Genomic DNA, 14,285 nt, shown 5'->3' with positions numbered 1-14,285 from the left:
ATTCCTTTCTTTCTTTCCTTTCTTTCTTTTCCCATTTTCAGTCTTTTCCCCATTCTTCCTAGAATATTATTTTCTTTATGGTTTCCCGTCTTCATCTTCCTCCTGTATCTTTATCCTCTTCCTCCTCTGGTTAATCTGTCACTTTGCTGGTATGTCAGATCAGGATTTAGCTTCTTAATTGTTGCTGCAGATTAACTGACCTGCTGTCGGATTACAGATTAACCCTTATGGGGGGGGGGGGTCCTTTCAGGCTCAGATCAGTGAAATCTGCAGCATTAATCTCCTGATCACATTCAGATCAGATCGATCTGCATCGACCTCCTGATCTACAGCAGCTACAGAAGGAAGTCCGTCTGAGACACGACAGAATGTTACAGCTGTTTGAGAGGGGGCGTGTCCAGAGGGCGGGGCTTCAGTACAAAACAGATGAAGTAAAAGGATAAAACAGATAATAGAATAATATAAATTAACTTTAAATGTCTGTCTGCAGGTTTTCTACAGAACAATAAAGTTTATTTCCTTTTTAACATTTGGTGCAGTAAATGTTTCACATCAGTCACGCGCACGCGCATCGTGCCGCGGTAAACTCTGCAGGTGACCTGCGTCCACCTGGACCCTGAGATGTTTGTGACTCTGAGCGCTGATTGGCTCCCCCGTCTGTCTCCACGCACGCGCATTCCGCGTGCACACACCTGCACGCAGCCGCTCTCTCACTTGTGTGTCAAACACCGGCAGGTTCCGGTCACGCGCCGCTCTCGGCAGAGAACGGCGGGATTTCTGCGTTTTACCTGTAAGTTCAGGAGATGTTCTGATGGAGGAGAAGACGAACCGGAACCTCTGAGGAAAGTTCCGCAGAACCGGCGGGAAGGAAACGTTTCCCGGATGATCTGATGGGTTTCTGAGTCCGGTGAGTTTTTTTAATTCAGGTTTATTAAAGAAAAAGTTTGTTTAGAATTTATGAAAACATCAAATCCAAAGATGAAAAATTCTGCATCTTCCCGTCCTTTATACCGGAACAGTTGATCCAAACTGTAGGAAGATGTGAAAATGTTGTTTTGGAGTTTTTACCGGAGCATGAGGATGGAGATGAGGAGGACCTGCTGCACACATCAGGATGGAGGAGAAGCTCCTCCTCTTTGAATGTTCAACTTTATTGTTCTTTTCTATTCGAACAGAAACTCCTTTCCTTTGTTCTGAGGTTAACTTTGTTTCTGCTGGACCATTTCTGACCCAAGAACCTGCAGACGGAGCGACGGTTCGTTTCTGCCCATCAGAACTCTAACTGGTTCTGGTTTCGGTCTCTTTCTTTTTGCCTGACAGACTGTAGCCTCCAGAACTGGTCTTGGATTTTGGTAAAAACTTGATGTTCAGCATCAAAGTCCTGAATCGGTTTGAAACAGGTCGACATTTTAAGGCTCTGTCACAGTTTTGGTTCTGGTCTGGTCCAGATCCTACTCAGATACAGGCCCAGTCCAGGTCTGGTTCTAGTCAAATACAGGTCTGGTTCTGGTCTTATACAGGTCTGGTTCTGGTCTTATACAGGTCGGGTTCTGATCTTATCCAAGTTTGGTTCTGGTCTGATCCAGGTCCGGTCTTCTTTGATGCTCCTCTTGATTCTGCAGGTGTGAAAGTTCACCTAAATTCTGGTTCGGACCAACAGGAGAACTCTGGTCCTCATCAGAACCAGGTCCGAGTTCTCCTGCAGATGGACTCTGGTCCGGTTGACTCCAGTGTGAACGCAGGAGGTGCTGGAATCTCTGTGTTTGGAGGAGAACCAAACATCATGAATCTGAAGAATCAGGAACCATGACGAAGTTTGGAAATGCATGCTGGGTAAACGGGGAGCTGCAGGAGCTGTGGTCACCCCTCCCCTCAGTAACTCTCTTTAAAGCGACAGGTTCTAATAGAAACCTCCTCGGCCCGTAGGAGGTGAACATGCGCTGGTCAACAGTAGAAGAAGGAGAAGCCCCTCCCTGTTTGTCCGATGTGAACACTATGGATTAAGGGCGTTCTTGAACTGCTTCACAGACCCGGGGTGCTCCAGAGAGTCTGAACACCTGCTGGACGGAGCCCCGCCCACCGTGATCTGGCGAAGCAAAGTGAGACTTTTGTCTAGTCCAATCACGTCAACCCAACTGTTGAAGACACGCCCCTAAAAATACACAACATTTTAATTCTAATATATTATTGGTTAGTATGAGAATGTATTTATGTGTTATTTGTAGAGCTGTCAGGCGATTAAAATCTTTAATCGCGATTAATCGCATTTTGTCCAGAGTTAACTCGCGATTAATCGCAAATTTACATGTGGCCTTTTTTTAAGGAAAAAAATGTGTGGTTCGTGGAATTTAGTAGTTCTACATTAATTATGAAAACAAGAATGACAAAATTAATAGTTTTCATCAGAAATACTTTATTTTGTAACATTGTATTGAGATAAACTTTCTTAACAATAAAAGGCTGTAACATAAAATGCCTAACAAAAGCCCAAGTGCAAGTGAAGGGCATTTTAAATTCAAAACTTCAATCAACGTTCAGTAAAATAAAATAAAAAACATCAAAAATAACATTTCCATAACACTTTCATGTTCATTTTTTGTCAGGACCAAATCTTTTCCTCCTCTGCTGAACTACAGTAATAAATGAAATAGAGATTTATCATTTCCAATTAACTTTTGTTTTTTAAAACATTAAAGACTGAGAAAAGCGGGATACACTGTGGATAGTTTGACAGTCTGTTACTGCCGCCGCGTTCTCTGGCTGCAGCTCGATGCACCGACGTGTCCAGCGGAGCTCACGCCATGAATATGCCGGCAGACAGACCGCTATGCTGGGGCTGGATCACGCTTAAACCTCCAGAACATTTAAAACGTCCCCCGGTGCGCTTGCTGTTCGGAACGTCGGGGGTCCGCAGCTCTCGGGACGCGGCGCCGGACGCGAGCCGGTACCACCAGACGTGGTACTGGACGCGAACCGGAGCCGGGTTAGGATGCAGGAGCTCTCCAGGTCCTAGCGCCGGCCGGTTTTAGCTCGCAGCTCGGTGGTTGGAGACCCGCCGGTGATCGAGTGAGAGCAGGCGGTGAGTTGGAGGGGGGACGCCCGCGAGCGCGGTATGGAAAGGCACGTATGAGAAAGTCCGCGATTAATGCGTCAAAAAAATTGTCGGCGTCAAGCACATGTCGGATTAACGCGTTTTTAACGCGACAAATCTGACAGCCCTAGTTATTTGTATTAATAGAAAAGGTCAAGAACTCAAATGAGTTAAATAACTTTATCATTTTAGTGTAAAGCTGCTTCCTTCTGCATGCTGCCCTAGTGGTCATTTGAGGAACTGCAGCATTTAGAACTTTTGGGTTTTCTCCAGGTGTGGAACCAGAGGGCGGGGCTTGCTCTCCACTCGGACTCAGGTCCTCATCAGTTAGATATACCAGTAGATTCATACACAAACACTCCTTCATCTCCTTCCAGGGTCCACCTCCTCCTCTTCCTCGTTGCCTCGTTCTGCAGGACCGTTTCCATGGAAACGCCAGCCTCCGTTTGGCCAGAGGACCCCAGTGACCCCATGGAGCGGAGGGGTGAGCCGAACCGGTTCTGTCACGGTCCAGTTTTGACCCTGAATAATCCGACCAATCAGGATCCAGGCTGCCTCTGATCCTGCTGACTCAGCCTTCCTCCTCGGAAGGGGGGGGGGGGTGGTGTTTGTACCTTTCTATAAATTCCCATAAACGCTGCAGATTCAGCAGAGCGGGGAGTCATTTATCAAACAGAACAGTTCTGCAGTTCTGTTCACAGCAGATGGAGGATCCGTTTTCAAATTCATCCAGAGGTCAGCCTGTGATCGGCTGCACTTCCTCTGACGGCCACTAGAGGCCGCTGCCCGCAGCTCCTTCAGTGTCTTCATGAAATCATCTGCCAATCAAAGGTTTCTGACAGACCAGAAATCATTCAGTTAAAGGAATAAATCCTGCTGTAACCTAACACAGTTATAATTTAATTTCTTTTTATTTAAGTGACACAAACTCCAAACTGTTTCTGGAACAGAAGCAGTTTGGAGTTGATGTTTTACCTCCAGACCATCAGATTTCTTCTGTTCATTTTAGAGATTTCTTCCTTGCGTTGAGCAGTATTTGAATCTGAACGAGACGAAGAACAGGAGAAGAAGAAGCGTCTGAACGACGAGGAAACGGAGCAGAAACACGAGTGATAGAAACAAGAACAGAAACATTCACTGTTTATCCTCAACCACATTAAACTAGAGAAGAAGAAAAGTGTTAAACCAGAGCGAAAGAATGAAGTTTCAGCTCGACTTCAATAGATGATTAATAATAAACATTATTGAGGTAAAGAATGAAGGCAGTCGGATCGACATGAAAAAATGATTTTATTATCATTTAAAGTTTTTCTACGATGGATTATAAAATATTTCTGATGTTTAAGCGGAGTCCTAACATCTGGATTTGATGTTTCTGTTCTTCAAAGGCTTTTCATATCATTCACATGATGTTTGAACCATGAATTCTGTTCATCAGGACCGCCGTGTGTTTGGGACAGTTCGCCCCCTGCTGGTTGGACGTGGGAGCAGCAGTTCTCTCCTCACCTGCAGAGGAACAAGCAGGTAATTAACCTGATGTCATTGAGCGCCTCTCAGGACCTGTGGCCTTCATGAAGCTCACGCCTGAATGGTGAGAGTGGTTGCCATAGAAACGGTGAGTCACGTTGACTTCCACTTATCTCGGTAACCGTCAGAGGAACCTCCTGAGCGGATCATGACGGTGGAACGTGTGGAGTTTGTTGTGGAGGGAGTTCTGCATGAGGTCCGGACAGACTCTAAAGGTGTTTCTGTGTCTGCTGGATGTTGCAGCTGCAGGACGCTCTACTGCAGAGGGAGGAGGAGCTGGCCCGCCTCCAGGAGGAGAACAGCAAACTCAGGGAGTTCCTCAGCTCCTCCTTTGTGAGGAACCTGCAGGAGAAAGCTGAGGTGTGCTCCTGCCAAACGTCATGTTTGTTGTAGGTTCTGTTTGGTTGTTTGCAAAGACGCCTTCGCTTGTCACGTCAAAGTGAAGACAAACTGTGTCTGAATGAAAACTTCAGTGTGGAACCTTAGAACGATAGAACAATAGAACGTGAGAACATGAGAATGTTTGATCATTAGAATGTGCTGCAGAATGTTAGAACATTAGAATGTTAGAACAATAGAATGTTAGAACATTAGAACGTGCAGTAGAACGTAAGAACAATAGAACATGAGAGCATAGAATGTTACCAGATTAGAACGATAAAACATAGGAACGAAGGAACGTAAGAACAATAGAACATTAGAACACAAGAATGATAGAATATTAGATTGTGCAGAAGAAACATAAGAACAATAGAACGTGAGAGCATTAGAACGTTAGCGCATTAGAATGATAGAACCTAAGAATGATTGAACAATAGAACATGAGACTGATAAACATTAGAACATTAGAACGTGGAGTAGAACATAGCGTCAGAACGATTGAACATGAAAACAACAGAATAGAAGGTTAGAGCGCCGCAACAGTAGAACATTAGACTGATAAACGTTAGAACGTTAGAGCGCTGAAACGTGATAACGATAGAACATTAGAAAGTTCTGTCGTTTGATTCTAATGAATCTTCTGAAGACCTTTATGGTTCATGACTCACGGTCCATTTCAGAACCAAAAGGATTTTTCATGACTGCCAAAATCAAAGCCTCAATCTGCCCCTCCCCCACAGAAACTGGGCGTGGCCAGCCATGCGGCGCTGAAGAGAACTCAGATGACCAGGGATGGCGAAACCCCCCCATTCTCCACCCATCGCCTCCTGAACGCCAAGAAGGTCAGCAAGAGAGTCTGCAGGAACCTCACAGCTGAGTTCTGCTCAGAGACTCCGGAGTCCCCCTCAGAACCGAACCTGGACCAGTGGGTTCTGCGGACGTTGGGCCTGAAGGACCGTGACACCATCGACACGTCCAGCCCATTCGTTCTAGACTTCAGTGACTGGGAGGAGGATTCCTCCTCCGGCTCCACCTTTGACTCGCCCATCTCCACGGCGACGCCATCCTCGGTCCACAGCTGCTGCCGAGGAGGTGCATCCGAACCGGACCACGGGTTCTCTGCTGCAGATCCAGACACTTTGGAAAACTGCACCGGATCAGCAGGGATTGGCCCCCTCCTAAACCTGACTGTTCATGAGGGATCCCATGAAACCAGGATCAGGAACTTCAACTTCTGGACTTCCTTCCACACAGACGGACTGGACCTTCATTCCATGACTGCCTCAAGCTCGGTCCGATCTCCAGACCGGAATGCCGCAGAGCCACCGTTCTGGTCTCGACCTCCTCACAGGTGGACTCCACCAGAACAACCCCTGCCACCTCCTTTCCTGACTTCAACTCCCACCTCCAACCAACCCCGGCTGTCCGCTGGTTCCTGGAACCCAACGAGTCCATCGGTCCCGCCTGAAGTCCAGACCCCTCGCAGATGCACAGACGTGGCCTTCAGCATGCTCCTCTGCCCATCCAGCAGCGTCAAGACCCACAGCTTCCCCCAGGGCCAGGCCTTCGTCAGGAGGGACACCGGGGGGCGCTGTAACTTCACCTGGGTGCCCAGATAACAACCGTCGAATACCAAGGAGAACAAGCTGCTCCTCAAAGAAGAAACGAGTCTCGCTGCTACGCTGGACTCTGGAGTAGCGTGGAGCCATATTCAAATCCAAGACAATCAAAGCCTCACCAGAACTTTGGAAAACACCTGAACAGGAAGCAGAAGTCCCTGAACTCATCTGGAACCTCTGATGATCTAGAGAACATTGGCATTCCTCGGGATCTCAGAAAGTCTGAGGAAGCACCAACCGAGCTCCACCCTGGAGGTGTTTGATCCCTGGATCACCATCAGCTTTGTGAGAAGGTCCTGCAGATCCTGTGGACTCATCCATGATTCCAGTCAAACATGAACTTAGACCTTGACCACACAAACATCCTGCAGGTCTGAGGTCTGCAAGGACAAGTTTGACCCAAAACAGAAAAGAGAAGACAAGGATCTGAGAAGACCTGATCTTCCAATGATCACCTAGTTCAGAAAGTGTATTCTTTAGTCCTCTGAGGTCAAACCGGATTTAGAAGCTCATGGAGACTTTAGAGTCCACATCATTAGCTCTCCACCGCCGTGCTTTATAAAGAACTGGATGTTTGTTTGGAGGTAGTTCTTCTTCTTCTTCATTTTTTCTTCTGAACAAACGGAGCTGAACCTTCTGAGATCTTCATGTCTGGAAAAGTCTGAAAGACTTTCCTCCTGGTTCGGTTTTTCCTTCAGAACGAGGACATGGTTTTGGTGACTTCTCACACTGATGTGGAGCGGCATGATGGTCCTGGAGATGTTTCTCTTCCTTTATCAGTCAGTTGTTGTCATCCTGATCAGCTGTAAGAACCAGAACTTTCAACTTTGTTGTAAAAAACGGTTTTAACTTGAATGTCCTGTGACGCGTTCCTGTCTCTGATGGAACAAATAAAAGCCTTAAATCTCTTTTCACGTCCTTCAATTCAGTGAATCAGGAATTCGCCTTCAGAGGAACTGACACCGGAACTGACTGAATGTGGTGGTTCTGTTTGGACCTTGGTTTAGGAACCAGCATCCATCATCAGGACCACCGCAACCTGGGGGAGACCTAGACACACAAGGTCCACAACCTGAAAGAGAACCCAGGACAACGTCCAGGAGGAACTTTGGGCCAGATCTGATCCTGCTCTAATCCTGTTCTGATTCAGGTCTAGTTTTGCTTTAATGTGGGTCTGGTCTTGTTCTGATCTGGGTCTGGTCCTGTTATGATTTAGGTATTTCCCTGCTCTAATCTGGGTCTGGACCTCCTCTGATGTGATTCTGGTCGTATTCTGATCCAGGTCTTGTCCTGTTCTAATCCAGAACTGGTTCTGCTCTGACGTGGGTCTGGTCCTCCTCTGATGTGGTTCTGGTCGTATTCTGATCCAGGTCTTGTCCTGTTCTAATCCAGAACTGGTTCTGCTCTGACGTGGGTCTGGACCTCCTCTGATGTGATTCTGGTCGTATTCTGATCCAGGTCTTGTCCTGTTCTAATCCAGAACTGGTTCTGCTCTGACGTGGGTCTGGTCCTCCTTTGGTCTAAATCTGGTCCTGTTCTGATCCAGGTCTTATCCCGTTCTGATGTGGGTCTGGCCCAGTTATGATGTGGCTCTTGTTCTGTAGTTTCCTGTGACCTCACCTGATCTCCGATGAGTTTCTCAGTCTGATTTTCCTCCTGAGTTTCATGGATGTCAGAACCTTCTTCTCTGTGAGGATCCTTCATGCCAGGACTTGCCAGGTCCCGATCCTCACCGGGGCGGCCGAGTCCAGCACCTCAGCCTCACAGCTGTGGGTGGACCTGTTGCTGTCTGGGGGCTTTTGTTGTTTCTCCTGAACTTTTGTTCTGAACCAGAAAAGGTTCAGAAAGTTCAGCGGGTCGAACGTCTGGACGGCCTCCATCTTCATCTCAGTTACCAGGTAATCCCTCAGACCCCCCCTCGCCCCCTTTCTCACCCTCCTCTCTTCAGAGCAACAAAGAAAAGTCATCAGAAAGCCCCGCCCACCACGCCCACCCCCCGGTTCTGGCCCACAAAGATGGTGGGTTTCATTTTCTCCCGGGGGGTTTCCCATCATGGGGTCCCAGGCCCCGCCGGGTCCCCCGAGATGCTGGGGGGTCCGTGGCGGCGGACCAAGCGGTCTGTGTCTAATGACACGGTTGGACGGGCCGCAGATGTCTGACAGATTGGGGGTGTTTCATGTTGGGGGGGACCCGGAATGTGAAAGGAGGGCCGGTCTGGATCACAGGCTCCGGCCCGGACCACGGAAGGGGGTCATTAAGGAGGCCGGCTGAAACTCGATCCACTAACGTCCTCGACATCTGCGGCGCCGGAGAAGCGCTAATGAGGAGAAACCAGACGGTGCCGCTCCGAGGGACGGGCCTGTTGGTGCTGCTGATCCAATCAGAACATCAAGACCTGGATTCAGATTAGACCGGAACACACCAGCGGGTCATGTGACCGCCGGGTCATGTGACTCTGGAACATCCAGACCTGCTCTAAGGTGAGCTCTCCTGCGGTGCTCCTCAGGGATTCATTCTGGGCCTCCTTCTCCTTTGTGTCCAGAACATGTCTGAGATCCGTCAGTCAGTTCTGGTCGTGTTCAGACGTCACTTCCTGTCTTCATCCGGATCTTCCTTCATGAAGCGAAGCTTCTCCATCAGATGGAACTTTTAAGAAAACATCCCAGCATGCACCTCTGGTGTCTCCGTCTGTTCCTGCAGCCGAACAGTTAGAACCAGTTCCACCAGAACCTGGGATCCTCAGCAGACCTCTGCAGGAGAACTCGGTGGATCCTCGTCTGCTGTCAGGTTGGACGTCACCTCTTGAAGATTTCCTCGCAGCTTCTGCAGGAAGTTCCTAAAGTTCTAGAAAACGTCGTTCTTTCCTTCGCTGGTTCTTCAGGGTTTACAGATGTTCTCTACCAAGAACGGAAGCAGGAACCGTGTGAAGAACATCAGAGAACTTCATTTCCTGGACCAAGAACCGGGCTGGAAGTCCAGCGTTCTGTTTGTTCCAGAAGATCTTCATAAGACTTCTGCTGCTTCTGCTGCACGCCGTCTCGCACGCCGTCTCGCACGCGTGCAGTTACTGAGTGACAGGCGGCGCCGCTTCACACTCCTGGGGTTTGGCAAATGTGTCATGTATAAGTGAGGGGGGCTCTGACCTCTGACCCCACACGGACTGATCAGTGAAGGAGAAAACCTGCAGGGAGCTGAAGCGAGAACGGGGGGTGGTGGGGGGGTTCCTCTGTTACTCATTCCTGAACTTTCATTGTTTTCTGTCATCGGGAAGAAAGTCTGTTTTCTAAACAGACGTCAGGTTGCCAGATTTTTCTGCAAGAACCTGCGTTAGAGGATCTGAATGACAGTTTAACTGCAGCTGCAAACAGGAATACCAGGAGACTCATTCGATCTCCACAAACACGCCGCCAGCAGCTCAGTTTAACGCTGTGTGAGTCCTGATGGGATTCTGGGAGAAGATGAGTAACTTCACAATAAAAGCTGCAGCCTCAGATCACCCATTAACTCATCCACTCAAACGTGTTTTTCCTGCACCGTGGGGACTCCTGCCTGGAAGGTTACACGTGGGACGTCGCTTTTTTAGTGAAATTTAGGCAGATTAATAAAAACATAAACTCCAAATAAAATTCTACTTAAATGTTTAAAAAGACAATAACGTTTTTCCATCTCATCTGGTTCTGTTTATTCTAAAATCAGATCCAAACATCAGAACAATCTTTTAGAATCCAGTTTCTACAGATCAGAACCGCCCTCTGACACCTGGAACCATGGGAACATTTTGTCATGGGGGGTCCAAAGACTGTCTTAACAGGGACTCAAACCCCCGACCCCCCAGACAGACCCATGGCTGACCGCTCCCCCAGGTTCTGACCGGTCCATGATTGAAGAATTCTGCAGACATGAACCCAAGAGGATTCTTCCACTTTCATCCTTTTATTGTCTTAGTAAACAAAAGACAATATTGTAGAATATAACATAATATACTACATAGTAAATCAGTCATTATATTGTAGTATTTCAGTATTAATCACAATATACTGTGTAGTTTAACTGTGTATAAAAACTGCAATAATTACCGTATTTTCATATAGTGAAATAAATCGCACTTCTATACTTGGAATCAATTGTCAGTAAATTTTAATATTGATGTTTTTTACAGCAGTGAAGCTCAAAAACAGTCTGTGACTCAGAGATCCAACATGACTTGGAGACGTTCACACCGAGTCCACTCAACACTGCTGCGCCAACACTTCCTCCTGGAAGCTGCTGTGAAAAAAAACAACCTGCAGGTGTGAAAACCAAACGACCTGCAGGTGTGAAAACCAAACGTCACCTGTGATCACAGTCAATGACCCCTGTGACCTCACATAAACTGATGTCATCACCAGTGACCCCTTTGACCTCACACAGACCAAAGTAAAGGGAAAACCTCCAAATGATTCTGAAGTCTTTCACAGTAGAAGTTTCAGGTAAGGGTTTCACCATAAGCCCCGCCCCTTCCCTTCAGTATGAGCTTTCTCCAGAACGTCTTGAACAGATCAGCTGTTGGTTCTGGTCCCGGTTTGTGGGATCCTCATATTGACCTTTGGGGTGGGTGTCTGGAAAAGGGGCGTGGTTAGGACTACTTCCAGCATCGTTGGCAGGCATGGGGGAGGAGTCTGTTTCTAAACCCGCAGTCTGGTCCTCCTGATGTTCCGTCTCAGATTTAAGCTCCTCCCTTCTGTCCTCCGCCGTCCCCAAGTCGCTGCTTCTGTGCTCCAGCACCTGGCCAACAGGTGTTCCAGTTCTTCTCAGACTGCCCCGCCCCCTGGCCAGCGCCCTTTGATCTCTGTGGCTCAGGCTAGAGGAAGTCCTGCGGTTCCGGTGATTCTGATTGGCTCTGCCGGCGCGGTTGCAGCTCTGGATGCGCTGCACCCTCTGCAGGGCTAAGGCCGCCAGGTCGGAGTGCGAGGAGGTGCTGTCAATCATCCTCCTGCCCAGCGCCAGCGGCCGCACCGGCAGCGCCAGCCGCAGGCGGAGCCAGAAGCGGGAACTCCTGGGTTCTGATCGGGCGCCGCGCCACGTGACGGTGCTGACGCAGACCTGACGCAGCTGCGACACCTCCACGCCGGCCACTTTACTGACGGAGCGGTAAACCACACCCACAATGGAGGCCTGCCGTCCGCGCTGCAGGTACAGGCCCAGACGGCACTCCAGCAGGCTGAAGCTCTTCTCCATCAGGAAGGCGGGGCTAAAGACGAAAAGAAGGCGGCGGCTTCGCTGCATCGACTGCAAGATGGCATCCGACAGATCTGAGATGGAAAAGAAACGTTAGCAGAACACCAACCAGAGGACCGGCCCAGCTGGGGTCAGAACCACCAGAATCAGAAGATCTGGAGCAGGAAAGGACTTCCTGTTTGTCTTTACAAAATAAAAGCTAAAACATGTTGAAAAAGACTCGAGAACCGCCCGTGAAAGAGACCACGTTCCAGGTCTGCTGTTGGATCTTTGAGGTTTCTGGTCTACAGATGATTCATTTGAGAACCAACAACTTTCCATTTATGATCCAAAGGTTGTGAGGATAGTTTGGGAACACCACTTCCTGTTACATCAAAGCTGCTCGCCAGAACACAGAGAAGCTTCTGGATGAGCTCGTTTGACCAGACCTCCACCTGCAGAAGATCTCCCACTGACAATGAATGCAGCTTGAGGGGCGTGGCCAAAGGATGACATCACCTGATCAGACTTACTGAAGTTTAACAACATTCATAGTTTTTTTTTTTTAAACTAATTTTAATTAAGTTTTCTAAACCTGATAAAATGTCACTTTAGAAAAGATTTCAGCTTCTTGTTTTGTTTTTGTTCCAGAATCATTTTTTATTCAAATCTGAAGATTTTCAAACCTGTTCAGTAGTACGGGCTCAAGATGAAGCCGTAAAGATTTGATACTGCGACCGAAGGATTCACAACCGCAGCAGCGTGTTCGCACTTAAGTGTCATCGTAGCGCTAAACAACTCTGACCAAAAAATGTGGGTCTGCAAATGTATAAAAGAAGGATCTGCGTGCTCGTAAAAAAGATTTATGAAATCATTTCTAAGTTTTAGTATTAAAAAGTCAAGAAACAGTAACTGCTGGACTAGAACGCCAGTGAATCCCGTAAAAACATTAAGAGATCTGAACATCTCAGCGACACCAGTATCACTTTATATTTATGTGTTGTTTGTTTTTTATACCGTTTGTATAGATGTTCAATGTATATTAATGTATTAATTTAAGTATTTTTGTACTGAAACTGAACTGAACTGAAAGTTAATTTAAAAAAATGTTTTTTGCTTCTAATCTGGAAAAAAAAAATCTTGAAAAGCAGAAATTATTTCACAAATCCTTTTTACGGGCATGCGGATCCCGTCATACACATTTGCAGACCTTCAGTTTTTGCAAACCTTTTTTTGGATGAAACTTGATTTATGTGCGATCATCCAGTTGCTGTTTGAGTCTTTACTGCCTTATTTTGAGCTGAGAGATAGTTGTGTTTATAAAATCTGCTCCTTGTCTCTCAGTGAAAACTAATCGTGGGGTTGAGGGTTTGAATCCCAGACTTTGAAATTCTGTTTCATCCAAACTCAGAAACCGGTTTGTCTCCGTGGAAGATGGAGACTCTTCAGTGGAGGTGATATTCATGCTGCCACCAGGGGGCACTGCATCACAGTTTGCTTCTTCACACAATGGAACCACGAAGAAAAAACAACAATTCTTTTGACTTAAAAAATGTTTGTGGTTGGAAGTGTAGGAGCGTTTGGAACATCAACGATCAGGAAACGTCTGGAGTTTCTTTGACAGAAGGGAACCTGGACTCTCCATCTTCATCTCCATGTTCACCATCAAATCCTCCTCAGACGTCATTAACTGGACTTGGTTCTGGACCGGCTTCTGCTGTTCTGAAGGACAGAATGCACTGATGATCCTCAGACCTGCAGCATCATCTCTGCTGCTGACTCGGCTTTTCCTGTCGTCTCCACACTCATCTTCCTCATCTTCCTCAGACTCCAGTCCTGATCCCTCCTGCAGACCTTCATCCACAGGAGAGTCAGGATTCAGTCAGCTGGGCGTTACTGCAAGTTCTCCTCCATTTCCCAGCATGCCGTTCAGCCGTCGTCTTCCTCAGAGGATCAGACTCTCCGTGGTTCTTCAGACTGGTCATCCCTGTTGAACCATGAAGACACACCTGATCCAGGAGAGCAGCAGCAGGAGGGGCTGGTCAGCTGCAGAACCTGCAGATGATCCAAACAGCGGTTCTGAAACGGTTGGAACCCAAAATGTTCCTGTTAGAAAAGAAGCTTGATCCCAGAAGAAACAAACATTCATGACAGACTAAGAAGAAGCAACCTGAAGAAGAGAAGAACAAAGAGATGGAATGAAGAACAGCATGAAAGGAGTAAAGACGAGAGGAAGTGGCCTAAGATGATGGATGGATGAAGGATGGATGATGGATGGATGATGGATGGATAGATGATGGATGGATGATGGATGGATAGATGGATGGATGATGGATGGATGATAGATGATGGATGATGGATGGATGAATAGATGATGGATGGATGATGGATGAAGGAATGGTGGATGGAAGATGGATAAATGGTTGATGGATGGATGATGGATGGATTATGGATGATGGATGAATGGATGG

General features: G+C 47.4%; 2 protein-coding genes across 2 annotated transcripts in view; one reads left to right on the top strand and one right to left on the bottom strand.

Annotated features, from left to right (window-relative positions):
- Nucleotides 1-1,948: 1,948 nt before the first annotated feature.
- gmnc (geminin coiled-coil domain containing) lies at nt 1,949-7,484 on the top strand. Its single transcript, XM_036214925.1, has 5 exons — nt 1,949-2,099; nt 3,469-3,575; nt 4,530-4,615; nt 4,862-4,978; nt 5,740-7,484. Exons 2-5 carry the CDS (start codon nt 3,518-3,520, stop codon nt 6,616-6,618), a joined length of 1,140 nt encoding a protein of 379 aa, XP_036070818.1. The 5' UTR covers nt 1,949-2,099; nt 3,469-3,517; the 3' UTR covers nt 6,619-7,484.
- A 3,254-nt stretch (nt 7,485-10,738) lies between these two features.
- Nucleotides 10,739-14,285, bottom strand: part of LOC112149688 (interleukin-1 receptor accessory protein) — a 25,886-nt gene continuing 22,339 nt past the window's right edge. The window contains exon 12 of the mRNA XM_036214921.1: nt 10,739-11,909. Coding sequence (XP_036070814.1) covers nt 11,122-11,909 — 788 coding nt within the window. The 3' untranslated portion in view covers nt 10,739-11,121. The remainder of the gene's footprint in view (nt 11,910-14,285) is intronic.

Source organism: Oryzias melastigma, linkage group LG13, assembly GCF_002922805.2.
Source record: "Oryzias melastigma strain HK-1 linkage group LG13, ASM292280v2, whole genome shotgun sequence".
Taxonomy (NCBI): domain Eukaryota; kingdom Metazoa; phylum Chordata; class Actinopteri; order Beloniformes; family Adrianichthyidae; genus Oryzias; species Oryzias melastigma.
Note: the sequence above shows the minus strand (reverse complement) of the source record. Positions and strands in the feature narration are given on the sequence as shown.